The 26,335-nt window shown below is 30.7% G+C and overlaps 2 protein-coding genes across 2 annotated transcripts; one reads left to right on the plus strand and one right to left on the minus strand.

Moving 5' to 3' along the window:
* The first annotated feature begins 14,913 nt into the window (after window positions 1-14,913).
* Window positions 14,914-17,133, plus strand: LOC106364649 (J domain-containing protein required for chloroplast accumulation response 1). Its single transcript, XM_013804179.3, has 5 exons — window positions 14,914-15,623; window positions 15,727-16,270; window positions 16,356-16,445; window positions 16,529-16,708; window positions 16,798-17,133. The coding sequence occupies exons 1-5, from the start codon at window positions 15,181-15,183 to the stop codon at window positions 16,840-16,842; spliced, it is 1,302 nt and encodes a 433-aa protein (XP_013659633.1). The 5' UTR covers window positions 14,914-15,180; the 3' UTR covers window positions 16,843-17,133.
* Window positions 17,134-19,537: 2,404 nt separating this feature from the next.
* On the minus strand, window positions 19,538-23,176 carry LOC106367285 (CBL-interacting serine/threonine-protein kinase 23). The gene is made up of 15 exons (XM_013807024.3): window positions 22,611-23,176; window positions 22,461-22,523; window positions 22,254-22,325; window positions 22,060-22,167; window positions 21,884-21,964; window positions 21,719-21,772; window positions 21,500-21,625; window positions 21,337-21,426; window positions 21,086-21,205; window positions 20,883-21,008; window positions 20,677-20,793; window positions 20,516-20,572; window positions 20,343-20,417; window positions 20,164-20,242; window positions 19,538-20,077 (listed from the first exon to the last, which is right to left on the minus strand). Exons 1-15 carry the CDS (start codon window positions 22,809-22,811, stop codon window positions 20,046-20,048), a joined length of 1,401 nt encoding a protein of 466 aa, XP_013662478.2. The 5' UTR covers window positions 22,812-23,176; the 3' UTR covers window positions 19,538-20,045.
* Window positions 23,177-26,335: the final 3,159 nt, after the last annotated feature.

Below are 26,335 nucleotides of genomic sequence, written 5' to 3' on the forward strand. Positions count from 1 at the left end.
TGATTCTAATTTCTAAGCTTCATGGGATTAAGGCATCATATAGCTGAAAGACTCCTCCAATCTCTTAAAAATATAAAAAATGATATTTACTATATAATTTTATTTATAATAAAATGAACCATCTTTTCTTTTCTCATTTTTTATTGCTAGAAACTCTTTTAGAAAATTTTCTACAAACCCTCTGGCTAAACATTGTACAGGTTAGTTGTGGATGCACATTGTTCAGTGGTTAGTTCGTTTACGGTTACAACTTTACAGCAAAATAATTAATAGTTATGTAGAAACTCGACGACTTTGATTGAACCATCATCCAGTAAGTTCTTTCTCATTTTATTGATTGAGAACCCTCAAAGAGTTAAGCTTTGGCAAATGGGTTAAGTTGAAAGGACTAACCTTTATGGCTTAACAATAGGAAGTTAAAATCTTTAGCCCTGCGATCAGGGACGGTTCTGAATGAGATAGCGGGACTTCTCCATGAAATTAGTCACCTCATTTCTCTCTTCTCAACCATATCTTTTGTTGTAATTTCTCGGTCTGTAAACTCTGTGGCTGATGGTCTTGCTAAGTGTGCTCTTGTAGGCCTTAGCATGCAAAACGTTGTATGATCTCTTTAAGTTAATCAGGAAGAAAACCGTTGACCAAAAAAAAAAAACCTTTTGTTTAGTTTATTCATAAACAACCTTGTTGAATCTTTCTTTACTTCCCTGTGAATCACGCATCCACATTATTGGAGTCACTTGCTGATAATCCATGCCATAATTAGACTTGATGGATTATATATGTTAATATATAGCATCACTAAGTTTAAATCAACTCTATTATAGAGTTACTCTATTTTGAAAAAAAAAAGAAAATAGAGTAAGTACTGTATTTATAGAGTAAACATATTTTTTACTATATTATAAAGTGAAAAGCAGAGTTGGTTTGGACCTAATTTACTCTAAACTATATGCTCTTAGTACTTTTCTGTAAAAACATAAAGATCTATACAATATTTCATACTTTTCTTTCACTCTTTTCAAAAGCTATGTTTTGCATTTCATCTTATGGATTATTTATTGGCATCACTGAAGTCACTCGCAACAAAACACCAAAAATCGTTTAGGTGTATCCTTTAGCAACCAAAATATCTTCCTTATTTTTCCTCTCACCAATCTCAGTAATTACTGCATGTGTATTGTGTGTGATTTAGGTTAAGTTTAAAATGTACACTATTTTTGTCGACTTATGGTTACAATCACTTACCTGTTGGCTTATTACCTTGTCATGGGATGTACTACGCGTCTTCAAGAGAAAACACTTTGGTTATGGACCTTATGGCCATACATTCTTTGTGCTTGACCTAGAATGTGTCTCTGAGGATTTTGTGTTTGGTATTTATTCAAAGGCACTTAATGCTTTTTTTGCTGATTTTTTCTAATATTTATATTTATACAATCTCTTATCTCAAGGCTTATTATTTTGATGTCGAACATCTCCAAAAAAAACTGTATAACTTCAAATATAAAGTTTTTTGCTCTCCAAAAATGAACTTAAAAATTTCAAATTTAGAATTTTGAGAAGTGAAACATCATTTTTGAAGTTTCACTACTCAAAAATTTAAATTTAAAGTTTCATCTTTTTATTTACATTTTGATCTTTATAATTAATTACACATCACATTTATGATTTTTCAGTATTTTCTCATTTACCGTTTTAATCCTTAAATTTTTATATATCATAAATATTTCAAATTTTACACTTAAATTTAAATAAATATCTGAAATAACATTTATAATATTTTAAAACAAGAATTAGAAAAACTAATATTACAAAAAAAACTTAATAAAAAACTTTTTAAAAAGGATACATGAAGACATAATTATTACACAAATTTAAATATGATAACAACACTAATAGTCTAGTAAATTTGCTCCGGAACCTCCAAAATCTCTAAAATATTGTCCAAAATATTTTGTGTAATCGAAAATAGAGTATTACGAAAATAATTTTATGGAATGATGTGATATTTTGCTTGTAGTTTAATATTTAATTATGTATTTCTATTTATAATTTATATATTTAGTGTAGATCTTATTAATTAATATTATGGTAATATTTTTATATATGTTTTAGTTATTTATAAAATTTTTATGAATTTTTATTAATTATTACAAATATAGAGACCATAGTGTAAAATAAAAATAATTTTGAAGTTGAGTTTAAAGTTTTGCTTTTGGAGAAGAACTCTTTGAAATTTCAAATTTAAAGTTTTACAAATTCTAAAATAGTCTTTTTGGAGATGCTCTTAGTAGTTGGAAGTATTACCTTTTTTCAAGGAAAAGCATAGTAGTTATGGCCTAGATTTTTAATTTGGGTACATCTGAACCGAATTCCAACTAATCCCCAAATTGAACAGTAGTGACGACTAGTCCTGTTCTGGATTTTTAGAGAAGTAAGACATGACTCCATCTTCGTATGGCCAAACAAATGACAACTTAGTTTTTTTTTGCAACTCATAATCGGCAGATTTACACCTTGCCTGAAATTTTCTTTTTACCACTAGACTACCATTGCTTGGTTTTGACCTAGAAACTTTTCTTTGAAGATATTGTGTTTGGTATGATCCATTGGTATAGCTTTTTGGTAGGCTTCAAGAAAATAGATTTTCAGTTTTTAACGAATATAAACTGTGTCCATGTGCTGGAAATGATAACTACATGGTGTTGTATTTGTCGTTAAGTTAATAACAATTTCCATATCCAAGCGAAGCAACTAGGGTCTCACTCCATTAGAGTGTTGGATTTCTTCTTTGATACTCCTGGCGTGGCGTGTGGAAACCGGATTGAGCAGAACTAGTTATTTTAGTGAACGACTCACTGTTTTGAATATAAGTGACACGTTACAATAAAATACTGATCATAAGTCTTAGTCCTCTGAGTTTTAAAGCCGAAGTTGTTCATTGGGTTTGGGTTTCCTTGTTACAATCAATTATTTATTTTATATTAGGTTGCAAGCTAACTTATGATCTTTTTTTTTTGTGCACTGTTTTTTTTTTTTTTTTTTTTTTGTGCACTCAAGCTAACTTATGATCAAGATGAACATATTGAATATCATATAATAAATGAACTGAACTAACTCATAGAAAAGTATGAGCTCATCACAAATATTAGGTAAACTGAGTGAGCTGCCTTATTTTGACACCCCTATTCACAATAATTAAAGTGATAAAATTAGTGATGTATAATGTGATTAATTATATGACTTATGAAGTGTCTTTGTTTTCTTTTGGGCAGAATACCGCTAGTCTGACTTAAAAATACACATCAGATTTCAAAGCAATTTTTTAAACATAATATAATTTCTATTGTTTTTTCTGAAATTTTAGATAATGTTTTAAAAATTAACTATATGTTATTATATTTAATTTATAAAATTGAAACATAAAACAAAAAGCTCAATTTTTAAAGTTATATATATATATATATATATATATAATTTTAGCTCTTACAAGACCAACTTCATCAGTTAGTTCATGTTCATTAAATTTGCTCATATAATTCATGATCTAAATTAAGCTCGAACGTTAAGTTCATTTAATAAGTGAGCCTAAAAATGTTTGTGGTCATGAAAAACTAAGCAGAGTTGAGCAAAGTCATGAACTCACACCTAATGTTGACATTCTTAATTTTAAGGAGTTGTTTCATTATATGTTATAATGTGTTGTTGGTCCTGGTTTGATTCATTGCAATTGAGAAGGTGTGACTGTAACACCAATTATGAAAAGAAAAAGGAAATATTCTGGGAAATATAGGATTTAATGGCTATGAACAGAACATATATCTTACACATAGCTACATCATTAAAAAAAAAAATAGCTACATCATTAAAGGTATCCATTATTTTTTGCATTTGCTGTATACTGAAGTTGATAGGTTGCTTGTTGCATTAGCTCTCCGTTATTGTAATTTTGCTGATTTTGGTTTGATGTATTGACGCAGAATTAAGCCCGTCATTTATTTTTATTTTTGTGTGAGAGCCAAAGTTGAATGTACATATCTCGTGATAATGGCTTCATCTTTGGCTGATTCTCATAGTAAGCCAAAGTTGGAAACTGTTGCTGAGAAAGTAAAAGTATAGAGGACACCTTCCTCAACAACTATTTTTGTCGCAAGTTTTTATATTCTTCAAACAAAAGATCATGTCCAATTAAACGGTTTTCAGCTGTTGCCTTCTACTGGAACTTAGTAACTTACTGTTGCTATTTGTTTTTCCATGTAAAGGCTAAGAGAGCTCGTTTTTCTTACGTTGCATACTCTGTTAGTTATCATATAGTCCCATATCTTGTGAAAATTTTTTTTTTGGAAAAAATGTTGGTGATGTGATTTGTTGTTTTGTTTGTAATGCTTAAATGGTATCTACCCGGTTTATGAAAGCGATTAGATTTGTTCTTGTCTTTTAGTGGAGGATCTATCTACAGGGTTCTTCCTTGGATATATGATTTACGTCAACATTTAGCAGTAAATGCACAGAATCTTCAAGGGGTAAGAGGTTACTTGTGGACGTACACCGACAGAGAGAGAACTGTTCAATCTATTTTCAATACTGTAGAATGTCCAGTGTACTCTGTGGTCAGTTGGCTAACAATTATAACTATAAAGCAAAGAAATGGTTTGTAGAAATTCGACGACTCTGATTGAACCATCATTTATTAAGTTATTTGGCATCTTATGTATTGATAGTATACCGTTACAAAATTTAGCTATGGAAAATGGGTTAAGTGGAGAAAATTAACCTTTATAGTTAAACAATAAGATATATCTTGTAGTTACAAAAATTTAGCCTTGGAAGCCTTAGTAAAAAAAAAGTAAAAATATCCCTTTTGTTACTTTACCCATAAACAACATTGGTGAATCCCCTTACTGCTCTATGAATCATGCAGCCACATTGTTGGAGTCACCCGCTTCGAATTCATGCCATTGAACTGATGGGTTGTGTCGTTCCTTAAGCACTCTTCTTTTAAAACATAAAACATTTTATAAAAAATTTCCTTCTTTTCTTCCACTCTTTGAAAATGCTATGTTTTGCATGATTTAGGTATTGCATTCCAGATTATTGTTTCAATGGCATAAGTGTGATCACTCATTCACTCTGCAACGAAACGCCAAAAATCCTTCCCTTTGCTTCACAAATATCTTCCTTAGGCAACCTAAATATCTTTATTCTTTGTTGTTTTCTCACACATCTAGAATGCTGTGTGTTTTGTGTGATCTAGGTTAAATTTAAACTGTGTGATGTTTTTGTCTGCTTATGGTTACAATCACTTACTTCATTGGCTTATTACTTTGTCTTGGGGTATACGTATTACGCGTCTTCATAAGAAAGCACATTGGTTATGGCCATCCGTTCTTTGTGCTTGACCCTAGACTGTCTTCGGGGATTTTGTGCTTGGTATTATTCAAAGACCCACTTAATGCTTTTATTTGATGAATCATCTCCCATGTTCTGTTACTTGTGTTTGTCTACCATTTGGCACTAAGGTGTTTGCCTCTGTACGCTCACATTTTTGTGTAATAGTAAATAAAATAAACATATTATTATTACTGGTTCAATTTGGTTTCTAACAAACCGAGATGAATTTATCGGTTGACTGAAAGCTTACCTGAATCGGTTATGCATGCATAAACTCTGGCCTCGCTTTGGTTGTTCGGTTCATAGAAATTTAGAATGCCCACTCCTAGTCAATAGTCAATACATAGATTCGTTATACACGAACAGTGACTAATCTCTTAGTAATGACCGGCCTTCAAATTTGCAGAAATCTTGCAATTATTTTATGTCGAATTAGAAATCTTGACTCTCGAGTTATTATTGTGGCTAAAGGAAATTATAAATTTATAATCTACTTTTTGTTAGGGCTGAGCGGTTTATTCAGCCATTCTAGAATAAAAAATAGAGAAAACATATATATTCTTTTGTTATACAATAATACATTGTTCTTTTTTTTTAAACCATTTTTAATACATTGTTCTTCTTTCGTTTATTTAGACTATATTCTTTTCGTTTAATTTTCTGAAGATAAGTATACAACTATCTTTGACAACCACCAAATGTATACCATTTTGATCTTGTACGATGTACCATTTCATTGAATCCACCTGTGCTTAGCTTGATATATTTCCAGTAAAAAACATAAGTTTAATTTCCTAAACAAACACTAGTTCTAAACTGTCTAATGTATAAGAAACCTACAAAAATCGAAGATAAGTTTTATAGATTTGTTTTTTGTTTGAAGAGTTAAATGAAGAAAAGAAAAAGAAGTACATACGTTAAGCATACATATGATGAGTCTCATTACTACGTACTGAACTCATTTTGAGCATTTATCACCAATTTATTTATTTTGGCACTGGTAGACCACTCATCAGATTCTTCAAACCTTTATATAAAAGTGATCTGATCTTCAAACTTATCAAAATAAAGATTTGATTATGATAACTTAGAGGTAACATCTTTGTCACATAGCATTACAGCTCTCACACACATGCTTGGAACAGCTAAAAATTAATGAATTTCCTTGATTCTTTTTTAGATCACTGAACATTTCTTAGTTTATATATTACAGTTCGTTTTTAATTTTTATAAATGATCTAACTCGAATCATAAGGGGAGCAAATCTTATAACAATGGTTGTTTTTGTATATGATTTTCTTGTATTGTATTGAAATATTGTTTAACTAAGATAAAGCTGTCCCCTTTCATGACCACCTGATCTGCATTTTACCTGTAATGTTCCTATACCATGGTCTGAATATGATGCATGGTCTTTGTGTGTTCTCTACTTAGTTATTATTTTCAAAAACAAACAATATTCACCAAATAAGTCCAACATTTAATAATTTCTTGGTGATTTAGGACTATACACTTGATGTGCATACTTTTATATATAAATTCGTTGATTTGATCCCAAACAAAATCAGCAACTCAACCATACATAGATGGTCTATTAGTATGCGGACTTTGGGAGACTAAGCAACTCATATTCGAGTCAATCTCACAACACTAAACATGTAGGCCACAACGCCACATAGATATGAGACCATGTTTTGGATCCTATTTGAATACTCGGAGAGAATCAATCCATAATCTACACCCTCCTTTAAAAGATTAGTATGAATACTTCTATAGACTCGGAAATACACCAAGTTGATCAAAAAGAAAATCAGCAAGTAGCCGTCAGTAATATAAAACTATAACAACAATAATAGGTTTCCACAATAGTGCCCGTTTCAAGTGCTAGCCCCAAAATAGAATGTTTTCCTAGGACCTCAGCGACTAGTATCTTTCCTACTTATTAGTTATTAAAAGTCAATAATAATGTAGCAATTATTGTATCCATTGAAGTCTATAGATTGAACTTAAGCTATGCTTAGTAACTCATCTTAGGCGATGATTGGCTATTTGTAATAATTATTAATGGATAACCTAATGCCCAATATACCAAAACAATTGCCTACAGATGAAATAAAATAAAAACTGGACATCACTTGTATAGAACGATAATTTAATGATCTGTACGTTCGGGGACATCAGTTGTAGAAAAAAAAAACTAACATTAATCGTTCTTAATAATTAATTAGTAATAATGATAAGCATGTGTTGGAAAGTAAGAAGGATATGGTTTTTTGGTAGGGAAGAAAGTTCATTGACATCAAATAATAGCATGCATTGTCCCCTCCAAAGGGTATTATATGTCATTCCTGCACCCACTTCTCTTCAGTGGCATATTAATAATAGATATAATTGTGTAAATAATCCTTTACCTAGCATATTAGGAGTAGGAAGTGAGTGTCATCAGTTAGCCGGCTTACTAGCTACCTTCACTTGTCAAGAATAAAAATGAGATTTAGTCAACATACTTTAAGTTTCTAACAATATTTCCACTACACAAGAATTATAGACAAACCATATTGGTCACTAGACATGTCACATTGTCTAAGATTATTGTATAAGAGCTGGATTTTTTTTTGTCACTGTTGGTTTTTAAATATTTATAAACATAATTATATTCTAAGTAATATAATAAATTTTATTATAATATATAAATCCAAGACGTAGAATTACCTCCTCTTCCAGTTGTACATCTGTATGCATAATGTTCCATTATACATATATATATATTGGAACACATACATTATACATCTATATTAATCTATAAACATTGAATGTAAGTGAATCAAGACTATTTCAGTCTTTGTGAGTAGTTTGGCAATACAACAAACGAACACATGATACTGGATTTATAAATATCATAGTAAGATATTTTATGAGGTAGGGTCCAAATTAATATTTTAGAATGTAAAATATTGAAAACACTTTAAGCTTAACATATGAGATTTGTTTTTGGTTCTACACTCCACTAGGACTACTATCACCCAAAAATACTGACGATCTAAAATTATGATTTAAACATTTTGAAGAGTCAATCAAGAGAAAATCAATTATACAGCTAACACAAAAGGGAAACAATTAAATCATGTCTTCAAGAGTAGGGACTCCAAGTGGCAATAGTGTATGTTAACTGATGACCAAAAATCCAAAAACCAAATCATTTTAAATTCATGTTGAAATGATCAACAGATGTTCTCCTACTTCTTTTTTTATTAACGTGGAATATCATGAGCATATATAGAAATGAAAGTGCATCCCATAGATATACCCTCTCTCCTGGTATTCATATGGGGCAAAAACAAATGTCCAAATCCATATAAGATGTATGAAATTTAATTTCACATAATAAGTGAATCGAACCTGAAGCGTTCTGGCATACCAAATCCTTCTCTTTATCACTTGACCACAAAATCCTGGACCTCCTATTTATAATCTGTTAGTAACATATTACTTGTGCAAGCGAAAAAAGAAAACAACTTTTAACCAAAAAAAAAAAAAATCTCAGTAAAACCTTCTTGAAATATGGCAAACTAAAGTTAATTTTCCTTTTACCACCAGATGCAGTAATTAAACTACGGGTTTAAAACATAAGTTGATAAAAAAAAGTTGGTCTTCTAATCTATCTCAGTATTAGTAAAGGTTGGTTCGGATCAATCATGGGATTAGGGTCCATGTCCAAACCCATCCTTGAAAAAACAAAATCTGTATCTATATACACTACAAGAAAACACAAGTTTTACGAGGGCAGTTTTCCTCGTGACTTCGTCGTAAAAGCAGTGTTACGAAGAATTAGCGAGGAAACCCGTTTCGTCGTTATACGTTTGTCGTAACGCATATATCCTCGCTAATTCGTGGTAACGTAGCGAGGAAATAATTTCGTCGTAAAAGCGAAGAAGAATATTTCGTCGTAAAGACCACGTAAAGCTTCCACGTAAGGACGTCGCTAAATTTCCTCGTAAATACCTCGAAAGCCATTCCTCGTTAAAGCCACGTAAATAACTCGAATGTAAATACTCGCAAAGTAAACGTAAATACCTTGATAGCTTTCCTCGTAAAGACCACGTGAATTTTCCACGTCATTTCTTTGTAAACATTTCCTCGTAAAAACCTCGTTAAGCTTCCACGTAAAGAAGTCGCAAAATAGCTACGAATTTACTTCGTTTCGTTATTTTACAGAAATAAAAAAATTATAATTAAAAAAATAATTTAAATTATTTAAATTATTAATAAAATTAAAATTCTAAAAAAATCAAAACCAAAATATTTTATATATAAATAAGTTTTGAATTCATAATACAAGAACCGAAATTAAAAAGAACTAAGGGTCGTTAATCGCCCGGTAGAATTCATCACTCCTCGACGTTACATCCGCCTCGGCATGTGAGTCGTCGGTTGGTGACTACCCGGCTCACCGAACATCTCTCTGTAATGGGCAGTAAGTCTACCTTTTCGAACCTGAGAAAAAAATTTAATTTTTTAAATTTCCGTCAACAGTATATTTTCCAACATTATCCACCTAATCAACAATAAATAACATAAGATCCGTAAACTTATCTAAATTCCCTATACTAACCACCTAATCTACCTAAACTAACCAAATTAGAGAGGAATTAGAGAGGCTTACCATTGCAACGAAACAGGGAGGAAGTGGACAGGAAGTAGAGAGGAAAGAAAGAGTGAGCGCTCGGGGTGTATATATAAGATTACATTCCGTCGCAAATTCCTCGTAATTTTACGACGAATTATAGAGGTCCGTGTTTTTTTTTACGATGAAACAGCGAGAGATTACAAAGGCCCGCGTTTTTTTATACGAGGAAGTTACGAGGAATTACAAAGGCCCGTGTTTTTTAGGTACGAGGACGTTACGACGATTTTGCTTACGTGGAATTACCGAGGAAAGCTTCCCTATAAATATACCCGTAACTCTCCTTCTCAACCCACACCCAAACTCCCAAATCACACCCTATCTCACTTCATACTCTCAAATCCAATCCTATTCAAATTATAAAAATTTGAGAGAAAAGGAAGTGAAGAAGATATTGGAATTTATGTTGGTGAGACTTATGTAATATAATTGCTGGAAGTCTTGTCACATGTAAATCCAGTATATTTCTTCTTTTTCTTTTTTTTTTCTAGTTTTTACGGTACGAGGTGTTTACGGTGATTTTGGTTACGAGGTGTTTACGACGATTTTGGTTACGAGGTGTTTACGACGATTCCGTCCTACGTGGAATTAAAGTGGGCCGCGTTCATCATTTACTTTACGTGGTATTTACGACCAATCTCTCCTACGTGGTATTTACGACGAATCTGTCCTACGTGGTATTTACGAGGAATTCGTCGTAAGTTCGACGTTAACATACGAGGAATTAACGAGTATTCCGTTTAAATCCCTAAAATCCGAAACTCCAAACCCCATATTCCTAAAATAAACTTTCACATTACCTTATTCATAAATCAAACTCCCACATTATCTTATTCATAAAACAAACTACATAAAATTAAATACATCAATCGGATACATCAACATTCTCGTCATCACTAGAAACATCATCATTTTCATTAAACTCGTCTTCAACAGCTTCGTCTGTGGCATCGTCGGTAAGATCTTCGTACTCATGATTATGCGGATCAATGAGAAGGATGTCATCAATTTCTTGTTCAGGTTCCTCGACTTCATTTATCTGTTCTTCTTGCAATGGTGGTTCTTCTCCACTGATAATTCGTCCTCGAGGTGTAACTTTGATCACAGCTAACCAATTTATACCTGAATCTCTCATTCGAGGGTATGGAAGGAAGCTAACTTGGTCTGCTTGTGAAGCTAAGATGAAATGCTCGAATTTGTTGTACCTTCGTCCACCGTTGACATCAACTACACCGAATTTGTTAGACCGAACACCTCTGTTGACGACGGGATCGAACCATTCACATTTGAAGAGGACGTATTTCAGCTTCAATATCCCTGGAAATTCGACTTCAATAATATCCGTCAAGATCCCGTAGAAATCTATTTCCCCTTTCACACATATTCCATAGTTACTGGTCGCCCGCTGTCTACCATACTCATATGTGTGAAAAGTATAGCCTTGTGTGAAATTACGACGAAAATTAATTGGATGGCCAAAAAAACGTGAGCTACCTACCAAGTTGGTGGATTCAAAATTTCCTCGTTAAGTACACGTAAAGTATTTCGTCGTAAAGAACTCGCGAAGTTTACGTGGTATTTACGAGGAAATAGTGTTTCCTCGTAAAAGCCACGTCAATTTACATCGTCTTTACGACGAAATTGTTTTGTCGTTACCTTACGACGAAATAACGATGCTTCTCTTTTTCCACGTACTTTCCTTGCAAAATCAACGTACTTTTACGAGGATTATTTTTCCTCGTTAATTATCCTCGTTAAACTTACGTTTTCTTGTAGTGCTATTTGTACATATTAACCCTTTTTCCTTTGCTCAAAATTCATGCAGTGATGTAAAAGTAATTTTTGTTTTTTGTATACTAATTAATTAGGCTAAAACCTAAAGTTTTCAAATTAACGAGAGCATCTCCAAAATAAACTTTATAACTTGAAATATAGAGCTTTTTACTCTCCAAAAAAGAATTTTAAAACTTCAAATTTAGAGTTTTAAGAAGTGAAACTTCATATTTGAAGTTTCACTACTCAAAACTCTAAATTTGAAGTTTCATCTTTTTATTTGCATTTTGATCCTTATAATTAATTATATCTCACATTTATGATTCTTAAGTATTTCTGATTCATAGTTTTAATCTTTACAACTTTTGTAAACTTTAAATATTTCAAAATTATTTTTATAGATTTAAATTTAACACATAATTTTTTTTTAAAAAAAAATTAATAAGATTTATAATATTTTTAAAGTAGAATTAGACAACAAGAATATAACAAAAAAAAATTAACAGAAAAAATTTAAGAAGATACATGAAGACATCATTATTACACAAATTTAAATATTACAACAACAGTAATAGTCTAGTAAAATTTCTCTGGAACTTTTAAAATATTGTCCAAACAAATTTCGTGTAACCGAAAATGGAGCATTAAGAAAATAGTTTTATGTAATAATATGGTATTTTGCTTGTAATTTAATATTTAATTATGTATTTCTATTTATAATTTTATATTTTAGCATAAGATTTTATTAATTAATATTATTATACTATTTTTATATATGTGCTAGTTATCTATAAAATATTTATGGATTTATATTAATTATGACAAATATAAGAAGCATAGTATAATTTACAAATAATTTTGAAGTTAAATTTGAAGTTTTGAAGTTAAATTTGAAATTTTGCTTTTGGAGAAGATTACCTTAAAACACAGCTGAATGAGAACTCCGACACCTCTTGCAAGCTTGTCCGCCATTAGATTAGTTGCTTTTGGTATATGTCGAATCTTGAAAATAGGAAAGAAAATCTTACTGTGTCGAAACTCCTCCAAATGTGTAGCAAAAGTTGGCCATTTGTCAGGTTACCTGGTATTTTAAAAATTTCTCATTTAATGGATACAGAATTTCAATTAAGGAATACAAAATTCGTAATTTCAGATGATTCTGATCCATAGACCGAAGTTCTTAAATGTTCCATTTAAAGCTTCAAATAATATCCGTTTGTTTTGCGTAGTACTGTATTATGTGCATTAAATTATTCATTTATATATTTATAAGCACCATTTAAATCAAAGTGAAATTTCAGTTTTATTAAAAGTTTGATACAACTTTCGAAATTTACTTTTAAAAGTAAATACTTTTATAAATATATTAAATTTGTGATAAAATTAAATTAATTATTCTAAATCATTTATAAATATTTAGAATAATTTATAACATTTATGGAAGTTTACAAACCGATACTAAATATTAAATTCAAATGTTAAACTATTTTTTATTAATTGTATTTTTGAAAAGTAATAACTAACTTAAAGTGCTTTAAATAATTTCTCAAATCATAATGTTGCAATACTTATGATGTATGATTGAAAGCAGTGTTATTGTTGAACAGAGAAAAATATATTAAATTATTGAATGAGAACGAAAAAACACAATGATATCTACGATACATATATAAAATAGAATAAGACATATAAATTACTTTCTTTGGATCAACCATAAAATATAGAATATTATCCTCATATATTCACGGGTTTTCCCAAAAATAATTAAATTTAATAAAACCTGCTTAAAATACACTAAATTGAATATATATTTTTTAAACGTACTCAATAAAAAATATGATAACACTTGAGTTTAGGGTTTAATAATTATTGTTTAGTGTTTATTATTTAGAGGACGTAACTGGTTTATAAATTACTGTAAATAATTCTTAGACATTTAAAAATAATTTATGAGTGTAAATTTTATTTTCTCATAATAAAGTTAAAGTATTTATAAAAAGGGTAATCAACTAAAAGTAAATATGAAAAATGATAGCAAATTTGATGTAAAGTTAAAATTATCTCAAATTGAAGTTAGCTAGTAGTATCATAGTAAATTAATAACTACTAGATTTTTCACATGCACATCTGTGCGGGTAGATTTTCATTTTATAAATATATAACAGATACCATCGCAAAATTTTCAAAGATATAATTTACATTTTAATGTTATATATTGTGTAAATCTATAATGTTATTAGTTATATTTTTTATTCGATATTATTAATGTATAATGATTTGTTTTATACATTTTACTTTATTATTAATTGTTATTATATATTAATATATTTTCGAGTTTGGTAAACTAAATTCATAGTATGAAATAAACAAATTGAAAATCTTCTTCATTTTTTTCTAATTTTTACAGACTGAATAAAACACATTTTAAAATTTTATTTAGTTACTATAGAACTGATATTTTCTTAGCATAATTTATATTTATATGTTATTTATTTTAGTAGATTGTGGAATTTTATAAGTAAATAGAATATAATAATACTATATTATTAATTATGAAATCAATCGTTGCATTAATTTAAAAATATTTTAAAATTTTATTAAGATTTTGTTAGATTTTTTACAACATATTTTGTTATAAATAGAAATAAAATTTAAATTTACAGTTAAAATTTATTTACTAATATCTATATAATTTATAAGATTTTTTAGAAATGTTATATATATTAAATATATTAACTCAAATAATCAAATAGATGTAATTGATGAAATTGATGAAATAGACCTAGTATGATTTTTTATGGTATTTTTTTTAATAAAGAAGATATAGAATATAATTATAAAATTTGAAAAATAGCATACACTTTTATTTTATTTTGTTTTATAATAAAGTCTTATTTAAGTTAATGTATAATAGTATATATTATTAATTACGAAATTAATCAATGGTATTAATTTAAATAAAATATTTTAAATTTTTAGAAAGATTTTGTTAGATTTTTTCTCAATATTTTGTTATAACTAAAGATAAAATTTAAATTTACAGTTAAAATTGATTTATTATTAATATCTTTATATATTTAATAGATTAATGTAAATAATTAAATAAATGATACTTCTTTTTTAATAGAGAAGATTTTTTCCTTAGACAGTAGAATAAGAGTTGAAAACGAATAAAATTCACACATGAATAAATAGTTAATAAATATTTTTGTTCGTTGAGTACTATTTATATGTGTACGTAAGTGTACATTCACAAACCACAACACATCCCTCTACTTTTCTTTAACAATTTCAAGTGACCGGAGAAAGCAAAAGAAGATCTCAGCGGCGAAATGGACGAGTCGTGGCGAATGAAGTTGGGTTTGAACGTTGATCCATTCTTCTCCATTGCTCGAAGATCCATGGACGTTCGAATCGACGCCCAAGACTTCTCCGATGTTTTCGGTGGACCGCCGCGTAGCGTCCTCACTAGGAAATTCTCCGGCGACTTTTCCCGCTCCGACTGTTTCTACGACGAGATTTTCCGACCACGTGGGATGTTCTCCTGCGGCGCGCTTCCTTCTTCTAAATCTCACGGAAGAAACTTACCGGCGTTTAGAATTCCGTCCGGCGGAGATGGATTTTACGACGGCGTGTTCGGAGGTCGCAGTGGGACGGAGAAGGAGGGAACCAAGAAGCAGAGTCCGATAACGAAATCGAGGTCGAATTCCTCGCCACCACCGGCGGGGACTTCAGATGATGACGCCGGAATATCTTCTTTTACTTCTACACTCAGGTGAGTGCGGAGTTACTATTATACCCTCAATATCCGTTAATGCAGGAGTCAACTTTCGAGGTCAATTCCGTAATTTCGACATGCTCTGTTTTTTTTTTTGTAGACCGTTAAACGTCCCGTCAAGAAGTCATAAGCGGGAATCGAAGAAACAGAGTTTCCCGGTGTTTCCGACATCATTGTCCGGCCAAGATCTCACACCGGGAAAATTCGATTTTTGCTACAGAAAACCACACTTCGGCAGCTCTCGGAGATCCTCGCCGGAGACCATGACCTTGGATCCACAATCCTTCAGGAGAATGGATGATTTCGGACCAAGCTCTCCAGCATCTTCCCCTGTTTCTTCTTTCATCCGCGAAGATGAATATGAAACAGAGGCCAAGCAGAGAACCACCCAAGACTGTAAAGTAGAACAAGAAGACGATGAGGATGAGATGAGCTCTTACGTAATCGAAATAAACTCAGACCGTTTTGATCGCTACAGAGACGGAGGAAGCGGAGGAGGAAACTCTGATTCGAATGACATGGATGAAGCAATAGCTTGGGCCAGAGAGAGATCTCAACGTCCAGAAACAAAACAAGCACAAGAAGACTTAATAGATTCAAGAAGGAGCGAAGAAGAAGAAGAAGAAGCCAAATCAGAAGAAGAGGTTAGTACTGTAATTAAAAAAAATCCCGGTAAAAGTCATTTCATAGTGAAAAAAGAATCTGACGTGACGGTCAAATGAATTGCAGATGGAGATGGAGATGAAAGATGAAGAGATAAGAATCTGGTTAACCGGAAAAGAAACCAACATTAGACTCCTCCTCTCAACTTTACATCATGTAAGAGTTTTTCAAATTGGTTACTTTGTCTCAGACCAAGTAAACCGGATACTGATTCGGACCAAACCGTGATTTTTGTTCAGGTTCTATGGTCAAATAGCAATTGGCAGGCCATACCTCTGGCAAATCTACGAGATGGATCACAAGTGAAGAAAGCTTACCAAAAGGCTCGCCTTTGTTTACATCCAGATAAACTTCAACAGAGAGGAGGAACTTCACCGCTTCAGAAGTCTGTCGCCAGCAGAGTATTCTCCATTCTTCAGGTACTTAAACCGAGTTTGATTCAACCTGTAAGCTTCGGTTCATGTTCTGGTTAATTACTAACTATTAGCTGGCATTTTGAAAATTGTAGGAAGCATGGGGTGTGTACTTAACAAATGAAGGACTCTCAAGCTAAACCGGAATTTGCAAATCATTTCCTGGTGTTTAGTAAACCGGATATGTTCATAATCATTTATAGTGTAATGAAGAATAAGAAAAAAGGAAAAGGAGGGTTTGTTTTCTGCAATGATTCTAATAGTCATATGAACATTCCCATGTGGTGCATTTGTGTCTACCATTGTCAATGCTCTTATATATAACAAAATGTTAGGAAACTATATTAAAGAACAAATAAATGCATGAAAACGGATGGAACATGGCTAAGAAAAGGAAAAAAAAAACAAATGAAGATATTTTTGTTTCTTGATAGTAGATACAGAGTAAGCAACACCTATTAGATTAAAACTAAAAACGCATAAATCAGGTAAACTACTCTTATGTCGAATATATCTAAATTTTTTGTTACAGTATCCACAAAATTCCTCCTGTTTCTTGTTTGTTTGATATTGGATAAGGGTGTAACGATAGAATTTACAGTAATTTTGTACAAAATCATTAGTTAGGTTACCATCTAATCTTTGATCGCTCTCCCAGCCTATTGCCAGATTTTCTAGTGTCTAGTGACTCCAGTAGAGAGCTTATACTATTACACATTAACTAGGTTTTTGTTATAACTCTTCCTCGCAAGTGTTTTGGTATAGATCACGTAAGTTCAATATGGTTAATCTTGAAATCTTTTTATTGAACGTATGAATTGATTCAAGTCATGGGGAGGAAATAAACTTCAAGTACAAACCAAGAACCTTAGAAAACTGTGGATAATAAAGAGAAAAACGACAACATTCTAAATAAGAATCAAACATCGTTTCTGGATGTTTCTCTTTGAATCCGATCATGTAACTAAGAAGGGCTTCCAAGTGACAAGTAGGAATTGAAACGCCCATCTCGCAACACACTTTTGGCAATATCTCTTGCAATTGAGTTTCAGTGACGGAGGCAGCATGCAGTTAGGTTGGTCAAATGACCCATATGAAAAAAAAATTTACTTGTATTTTGCCTTCTAAAATTTGATGAAATGTCAAAGAACTAACATATTGACCCTTATAAATTGTAGTTGTTATCAAATTGACCCTAGTAAAAAAAGTATCCTGCATCCGCTACTGTTGAGTTTGCTGTAAGTTTCTCCGCTTCAAAGGATATGCTTGTGAAGCTACCTTTAAGTGCAAAGATTTGTTCCAACAAAGCTCTATACCTTGGCCATAGGTCTAGCTTCGCTATAGCTTCTACTATCTCATGGCAGTCCGAAGCAATTGTCACATCTTGGACCCGTAGATCTCCTAAACTCTACAACACCCATATACACCGCGAAGCTCTGCCACCATTCCATTGGGCGATCGAGTAACAGCGTCTATAGCATGGTGAGTTATTTTCCCGCAATGATCTCTCCTTATCCATGCTGCACCACTATTCAAATGTTGATTCCTTCAGTTCACATTCATGTTGCATTTTATGACTCCATGTTATGGCGGAAACCACCTTTCAGGCCTACACAAACCAACATTTGCGCCTGTATTGAACTCCTCATGACTGCATATTTCTAAGTATGCATGGATTCATTAGTTGGTGTTACTTAGTCAATAATCTATTTATCTATACTACGATTTATTAAGCGATTTTGCTTATCTATCATGTTTACCATTATTTTAGACATAATCATTAGTTTTAATAATAACTAGAGATTGATCCGCGCATCCGCGTGGATATTGGTTCTTACATTTTTATATATCGATATTTTTATTTTATAATTAGTGTTACATATTTTAGATATGTCATAATATAACTAATTGTATTCAAAAGATCTTGACTGAATCGGTTAATATGATTATTTTTGGTACAAATATCCGAATCCGTTTTAGATACATTTGTTATTTAGATAATTTTAGGTTCATATACATCAAAACCAAACTCATCCAGACACAGAAGGACACAACTCAAAACCCACACATAAAATTATAGTATTCAAGCGGGATCTAATTAAAAAAAACGATATCCGAAAAAACAATCCGTACATAAATGGATAACCAATTATCATGTCTAACTGATTTTATAAACTAATAAAAAGAACTCTATCTATACGTTTTGCTAAATAAAGTGAAATAAAGAGAGCTTTTTTATTTAGTAAAATAATTATATGGAGTAAAAAATTAATTGATAATAAATGTAATACATTTATATTATTTTGATTTAAGTTATTATTTTATTCATAGAACATGTCTTTGAATTATGTTTTTGACTATGTAATTTTCCACCGATTGAAACTAAAAAAAAACAAATTATTAAAACAAACTAAACCAAACGTTTAAACCATATGCAAAATCTAGTTATTTACATTTTTAATTTTATAATTGACACAAAGTTAATATTGATTAACAAATAAATTAAGATTTTCACTATTATTACTATAGTAATATAATTAATGATGTGATGTCTTGTTAAGGTAAATAATTAATGAAATTGTTAAATTGACTAAATATGAAAATACAATTAATGCAATTATATTAATAGAATAACTAAAAAGATAATTTTTTTTTTATATTGGTATCCATGTTTTTAAACAATTCTCATTTATAATGTTATCTATGTTTCCAAACAATACCAAAAAATAATTCTGTTTTAATAATATAAATTTTAGTGAATATATATATATATATATACTATCTACGAATAATAAATACATAAGTTCTAAAAAGAAAACATTTCTTCCAGTAATATGTTTTTTGTTTTGTGTTTTAAACGTTACTGGTCATGTTGTTATGAATGTTGGACTTCTATACGTAGGAGAGCCGACAGCGTACAGATAGTGGGCCAACAACATGTGTCAATCTACTTGTACAGTGATTGGCTTGTAGGCAATTTCAGACAAAAAGTATTCGTTACCCATCGAAACTCACTGGCAAGTAAAAAACTCGTAGAAATGGCACAAAAACCGATTCTTAAAACATCCCCAAATATGTAGAAAGAGCTTTCGCTTTCAAGCTAGGATACACGCATATGATATTCACAGCATTCCATGGAATCAAACAAAGACATAATTTAATCAAAATCCCCCCCCCCCCCCCCCAAAAAAAAATAGTTTCAAACTTTCAGCTTTGCTCCCACTTTTTCACACTTGCTTTATATAACTTCAAAACCACTCGCAAACCCCAAGTACCATAGCCATTTATAACGAACAAAATCTATATCAAAAACAAACGCAAACTGTTTCACAATTGTCTGGTATCAAGAAGCAGCCACTGCACCATTAGTATCACCTGAAACAAAAACAGGATTTGTGATGTTGTTTCATCTACTTTCTTGGATTCTTTAATAGATTATGTCAATGAAGATGCTTGCTTACCTTCGGTTCCTTCCACTTTCTCTTCATCGATTGTCTTCCAAACAATGTCCTTGAGACCCATGGTCAGGTTCTTGTAAAACTAAAACAAGACGAAGAAAAGCAAAAGGCATAAGATTATCAACTTCTTCAGAACCAAACCCACGACATTAAGATGCAACTCAAGCCTTGCATATGCATACCTTGTGGAACTCCAAGGTGTCACCCCCTGATTTTCGCATTTCAACCATATAAAGCGATGGAGCAACTTGAAAAACCTGAATCAGCTTGAGATTAGGGTCCAACACCGAGATACATCATACAAAAGGGTGATCTAGTAGAGGGTGATCAATCACTGGTCACTAAGAAAACTAACCTCAGTTGTGACTGCTAACTGGCCCTTGCGGCCTGATTTCTCTCCTAGAAGCTTCATCTGGATGAGTCAAGAAATGGTATAAGAGTGTAATCACAAGTACCTAATGAATAAATACAATTTTCACCAGCATGTAGGTTAATATGTAAAAAGGAATTACAAACCTTGTAGTTATTTTTCTTGACATCAAAGCCCATAGGTGCTGCTGCTGCCTCAATTTTGGTGACTATGTCATTAGCCGGACATTTGGAAGTAAATTGAGTTTTTCGTTTAACAAGCCCCTGAATCCAAATGATATGCTTTATCACTAAACTAGGAATGACAACCTCCACAAGAAAAACAAAAGGCTTTACTTATTAGAAATCTGTACCGTTTGCTTTTCGAAAAGCGAACCGAGATTGAGACCCTGTGATGTTGAGATGAGCTCAAAAGCATTCATAGTTACTGGTGTTTTAGGTCCTTCTCCTCGCCTCTCCACAACAAGGTTCTTAGACTCCTAATATCCAACAAAAACAACAAGCTAAGCAATCACCCAAAGTTCATAAAAATGTAGATAACTCAGATAAGCCTTACCCCTAGATCATCAAAAATAGCATCAACATCATCAAGGCTGACGTTTGCGTTTTCAAATTTGGGTGCTTTGTACCCTTTTTTGAACCACTCATTTTCAATGACTTCGGCAAATGTAATCCTCTGTCCAATATACAGATAAAATCAGTGTAAAAACATCAGATATACTCAAAACCAATAGAAGCTTTTGCCTCCTCTGACGGCATAGAACAAATGAAACCTTCTCAACAACAAAAAGAGTAGGAAAAATATACCGTTGCTGGATTGGGATCCAGAATCCTTTTGATAAGCTTCTTAGCACTTGCAGAGAACCAGGGAGGGCAGGTAAATTCGGCTTTGAATATCTGTAATCATAAAGACATAAGACTCTTATAGCTTTACTCTTACTTGAAAGTAAAGTAAAGCAAAGCATAGCACCTTTTTATATAAAGACGTTAAGTTGGAATCTTCAAAAGGCAAATAGCCAGCCATTAAGACAAAGAGAATCACACCACAAGACCACAAATCAGCCTTTGCTCCATCGTAACCTTTGTTGTTGATTACCTATAGAGAGACAAAAAAATAGATGGCTACAGAGACCAGGAAAGAATAAGACGTCAAGCTTCAAGACAGTTGAGAGTGTCAATAGATATTTACCTCAGGAGCAACATAATTGGGTGTTCCACATGTTGTGTGAAGTAAACCATCCTCCTAAACAAGAAGAAGGGTCACAAAAATCAGCTTTGATAACTCATGGACACCATAGTAGCTGTATTATCACGTTCTGACATTTAACATCAAAATAACATGATAGAAGCTCACCCGGACTTGCTGAGGTAGAGCACTCAATCCAAAATCAGACACTTTCAGAGTACCGTTTGCATCCAAGAGCAAATTCTCTGGCTGCAACCAGAAAATCGCAACTTGGTTTTAACAAAGTGAAAGCATATAACTCTTGATACAAATCACAAGAGCACAAAAGGATAAGATTGGGTAACCTTAAGGTCTCTGTGATAAACTCCTCTGCTATGACAATAGTCAACAGCATTAATAAGCTGCTGGAAGTACTTCCTGGCCTCATCTTCCTTCAACCTCCCACTGCTTGACTATTACACATGACAAATCAAGTCCTTATACTTATGAACTCATTCATAAATAGCATCCTCAATGGAAAGAGAGAGAGAAAGCTTACAATTTTATCGAAAAGCTCTCCACCAGTAACGAATTCCAAAACAAAGTAGATCTTAGTTTTGCTAGCCATCACCTGCAATAAAATAACACTATTTATTATAGGGAGGGACCACTTATTATTATGTTCCCTAACTTCAAACTACGCTTTTTCGATTCAAAACATGTAAGCAACCGATTAAAAAGGAAGAAGAGAGTTAGAGACAAAAACCTCATACATACGGATGACATTAGGATGCTTGATGAGTTTCATTGTCGAAATCTCACGCTTGATCTGAACAGAAACAGACAAAACCCCTCAAGTCAAAACATGTTGGGTAAAATCCTAAAAAGGAAGAGAGGAGAGGGATTGGTCTAAAACCTGAGCGATCATTTTGGTTTTCAAGACTTTCTCTTTATCGATGACTTTAATGGCGACACTCTCTCCGTTCTCAACGTTCCTCGCGAACTTGACCTTAGCGAAGGTTCCTTCACCCAGAGTCTTCCCAAGCTCGTACTTACCCACTCGCGTCCCTGAAGAAGAAGGAGTTGATCGCGAAGGTGTTGCTCGAGAAGCCATCATCTCTCTCTTTCTATCTTCTAGATTCCTTCTTCTTCGATGTTTAAAGATCTTTTCAGGATCGCTTCTTCTTGCATGGCTGCCATACCTGAGATTTCGCAACGCTCATCTTTGTAAGAACCCTAAGACCCCGTGAATCCCCCTAAAACGGATATTCAACTCTCGTGGGGGCGGGCGGAGGAGAGAATATTCAAATCGGACGACGACCCATCAAAGACGACGAAGTTATCGAATTTGAAAAGTTTCGCAAATTCTCGGCACCGAGAAAAGAAAAAAGAATCGAAGCCGATTTTGATATGAAAAAGCGCGAGAGGGAGGGAGAGAGAGAGAGAGAGAAAGGGGGAAGCTTTCTGATTCGATCGGAGGAGGAAGGGAATTTAAAGTTATATTTATAAGGATTTATATTCTTTTTGATTAATTAACGTAGTAATGTTTATGTCAGAATAAATTGTTTATTTTACTCTACACAAAATAATTGTCTATTTAATTCTTGCTGGTCTGCTTAGACCATTTCTAATGTGTATTTTCTGTTTTTTTTTAATAGAATTTTTTGTTTAATATATGTTTATAAAGTAGAGAAATGTTATCTTCTTTTAATATAGAAAGGGTATTATTTTTTTACTTTTTAATATAAAGAAAAATATACCAATATCTATTTAATAAAAAATATATGTTAAATTGGAGGATAATATCTTTTATAATAATATTTGTTGTCAAATATAGAAATAAATTGAAAATGCTCCTTTTGCTACATTTCAAATAAATAATACTAGATTTTGACCCGTGCAACCGCACGGGTGTTTGTTTTCACTTTTCTATACATAAATCTACTCTATTAAAATAAAGTCCTATTTGAATTTTACCATGACATAGATTTAATTTGGACTTATTAAACATGTTGTGACTAAATATAAAAATAAATTATGTATACAATTTTATATGGTAACTGGTATATTTATATTAAACCAATTATGGTTTGGGTTTAATATTTGAGTAACAAACCATATCTTTTAATCTGAACCAAACAAATATGGTTTGCAATTTCATTAACTGGAGAGAAATTAATTGAACTTATTAAACTCTCATATAGATTGGTTATTGTGTTGCTCTACGTTTTGAAACCAATAGGTTAAGAGATCAACATGGTCAACTTCCATGGATTAAATATGAACTCAAAAATCAAGATCTATAAGTTGTTTTGACCAATTATTGGAGTGTTTGACCGGTGGTTTATTTTTTTTTATGAACACCATCTTATAGGAAGTAGGTTTAGATTATAACATAACATCAACTTCTTCTTCTAAACCATGTCATATATATATATTTTATACCCAAATCTCTATTATATACTCAAACACAACATCAACGTGTATTCACTGATCGTATATTCCTAAGAAAATATAGCATGCTATAAAACATATTTCAACAAAATCATTATATATAGTTTTAGATAGATTTTTATGTATTCAAAATTTGAAATCTATTTTTAAAATATAGAATATGTCATTGAAACAAATATATCCCTAAATCTATGCATTTTTAAATCTTAAATTACCAGCTTCCATTGATACCAAACATTTGTATTAGTAACAATATCAAAACAATATATTACAATGTTTTAAATTTATGCAATAATCCTGGGTTTGAAACTTTGAATGAATATACAGTAATTTTGATAATAGCTTATATTTTCGAAATTTTGTGGTTCTGAACAGGAAACCAAATTAAAACTACTATTATGTAATACTACACAACAAACATCATATATATATTTAATATAAATTCATAACTATAAATAAAAAACAATCCGTGCAATCCCACAAACCACTATAAATAAAGTATAATTGCAAAATTAGATGAACCAAACCAAATAACAAAATAACAAAACTCAAATTCATAAATAACCAAATTATTACTATATTTTTTGAACCGAAAAATCAAAACCCATAACTAAACCGGAACTAAACTGAAAACTAAAACAGTAAAATTTAATGTGGATCAAAATTTATAAAATATCATTAAATTTTTATAAGTTTTTAATTTTAAAATATAAATTATAAATACAAATATAGGCAATCCCGCATAACTGTGCGGGTCATAATCTAGTTATTGTTTTAAAACATAAGTGGTATATATTTTTAAAGTTAATCATGTACTTAAATATTTATATAACTATTTCAAATACAATAATTTTATAATTTACATGTTATAAGTAATTAATTGTTTAAACCTTATGTATTTGTCGCTTCTTATTATATATTTATCTTATTGTATTTGCATTTAGTTATTAAGAAAATTAATATATTCATGAGAAAATATATTTAAAAAATATTTTGTTAATTTATGCTAAATTCTGACCCGTATTTTAAAACTGGATTTCTTTTTACCAATATTTTTATGCTTATTCATTTTAGGTAATTTATTATTGTATATATAAAAGTGTAAGATATGTTAATTTTTAGATATGTATTATATAGTTTGTTAATTTTAAGTCGTTCTATCATCATATTATATTTTAAATAAATAGTTTTATATTTATGAAAATAAAATTTATAAATTTATCAATTGAATATAATTTTATCATATTTATTTTAGTATAATAATTATATTTTAACAGGATCATGACTATAAAAGTAGATAAAATAGGATATAATTTATTTATTTTCATTTCTAAACGATAACTTAAAATACATTAAGTTATTGTTTAAATATTACACAGATTTATTAGAATTTTTAAAATATAATATATACATATATATCTTATATATTAAAACAGAAGTCACAACCTTGATTCATGTGTGATTTTTTTAAAAATGGACCTAATGGACCTATTCATAGAAATTCATACTATATTTTAATTCAGACTAATAATAAATATAATTTTTAAAATATTTCAATCATAGTATCTTTTGATATCTTTTTATTTTAAATATAAATATATTTATTTTAAAATTCTAACAAATCTGTTTAAGAAGATTTTTACAAGATCTTCATTTTTGAAATTATATTTAAATATTTTCACTAATTTCGAAATTAGTTTAAAATATTATTATGCATTAATATATTCAGTTATATAAAACAAAAAATAAAAAAAATTATAATATTTTAGTTATTATATAATCATAATCAATCATATTAAATTAAAATTATTATATTGAGCTAAATATAATAAAATTGTATTAAATTTATATATTTATATATTTTATTTTCGTAATTATAAAATATTTATGTTCAAAAATAAAATCTAATATGTTGGTAAAATGGGTTAACATTATCAAACTATATAATACATGTATAAAAATTAACATGTATTTCTTTAAAGTTAATAATATAAAATCTTTGTAACTACTTTAATCATAATATATTTTCATTTTAAATATAATATATATTTATATATTATATTTTAAAAATTCTAATAAATCTGTGTAATATTTAAACAATAACTTAATGTATTTTAAGTTATAATTTAGAAATGAAAATAAATAAATTATATCCTATTTTATCTACTTTTATAGTCATGATCATGT

This window comes from Brassica napus, chromosome A9 (assembly GCF_020379485.1).
Source record: "Brassica napus cultivar Da-Ae chromosome A9, Da-Ae, whole genome shotgun sequence".
Classification (NCBI taxonomy): domain Eukaryota; kingdom Viridiplantae; phylum Streptophyta; class Magnoliopsida; order Brassicales; family Brassicaceae; genus Brassica; species Brassica napus.

What these genes read in the sequence shown, in the direction of transcription:
- LOC106364649 (XM_013804179.3), top strand. Translation starts at nt 15,181, where the DNA reads ATGGACGAGTCGTGGCGAATGAAGTTGGGTTTGAACGTTGATCCATTC. An exon ending in TCTTTTACTTCTACACTCAG is followed by an intron (nt 15,624 to 15,726) that starts GTGAGTGCGGAG and finishes TTTTTTTTGTAG; the next exon opens with ACCGTTAAACGTCCCGTCAA. An exon ending in TCCTCTCAACTTTACATCAT is followed by an intron (nt 16,446 to 16,528) that starts GTAAGAGTTTTT and finishes ATTTTTGTTCAG; the next exon opens with GTTCTATGGTCAAATAGCAA.
- LOC106367285 (XM_013807024.3), bottom strand. Translation starts at nt 22,811, where the DNA reads ATGATGGCTTCTCGAGCAACACCTTCGCGATCAACTCCTTCTTCTTCA. An exon ending in TGGATCCCAATCCAGCAACG is followed by an intron (nt 21,206 to 21,336) that starts GTATATTTTTCC and finishes TATATTGGACAG; the next exon opens with AGGATTACATTTGCCGAAGT. An exon ending in AGTTAGCAGTCACAACTGAG is followed by an intron (nt 20,418 to 20,515) that starts GTTAGTTTTCTT and finishes AAGCTGATTCAG; the next exon opens with GTTTTTCAAGTTGCTCCATC.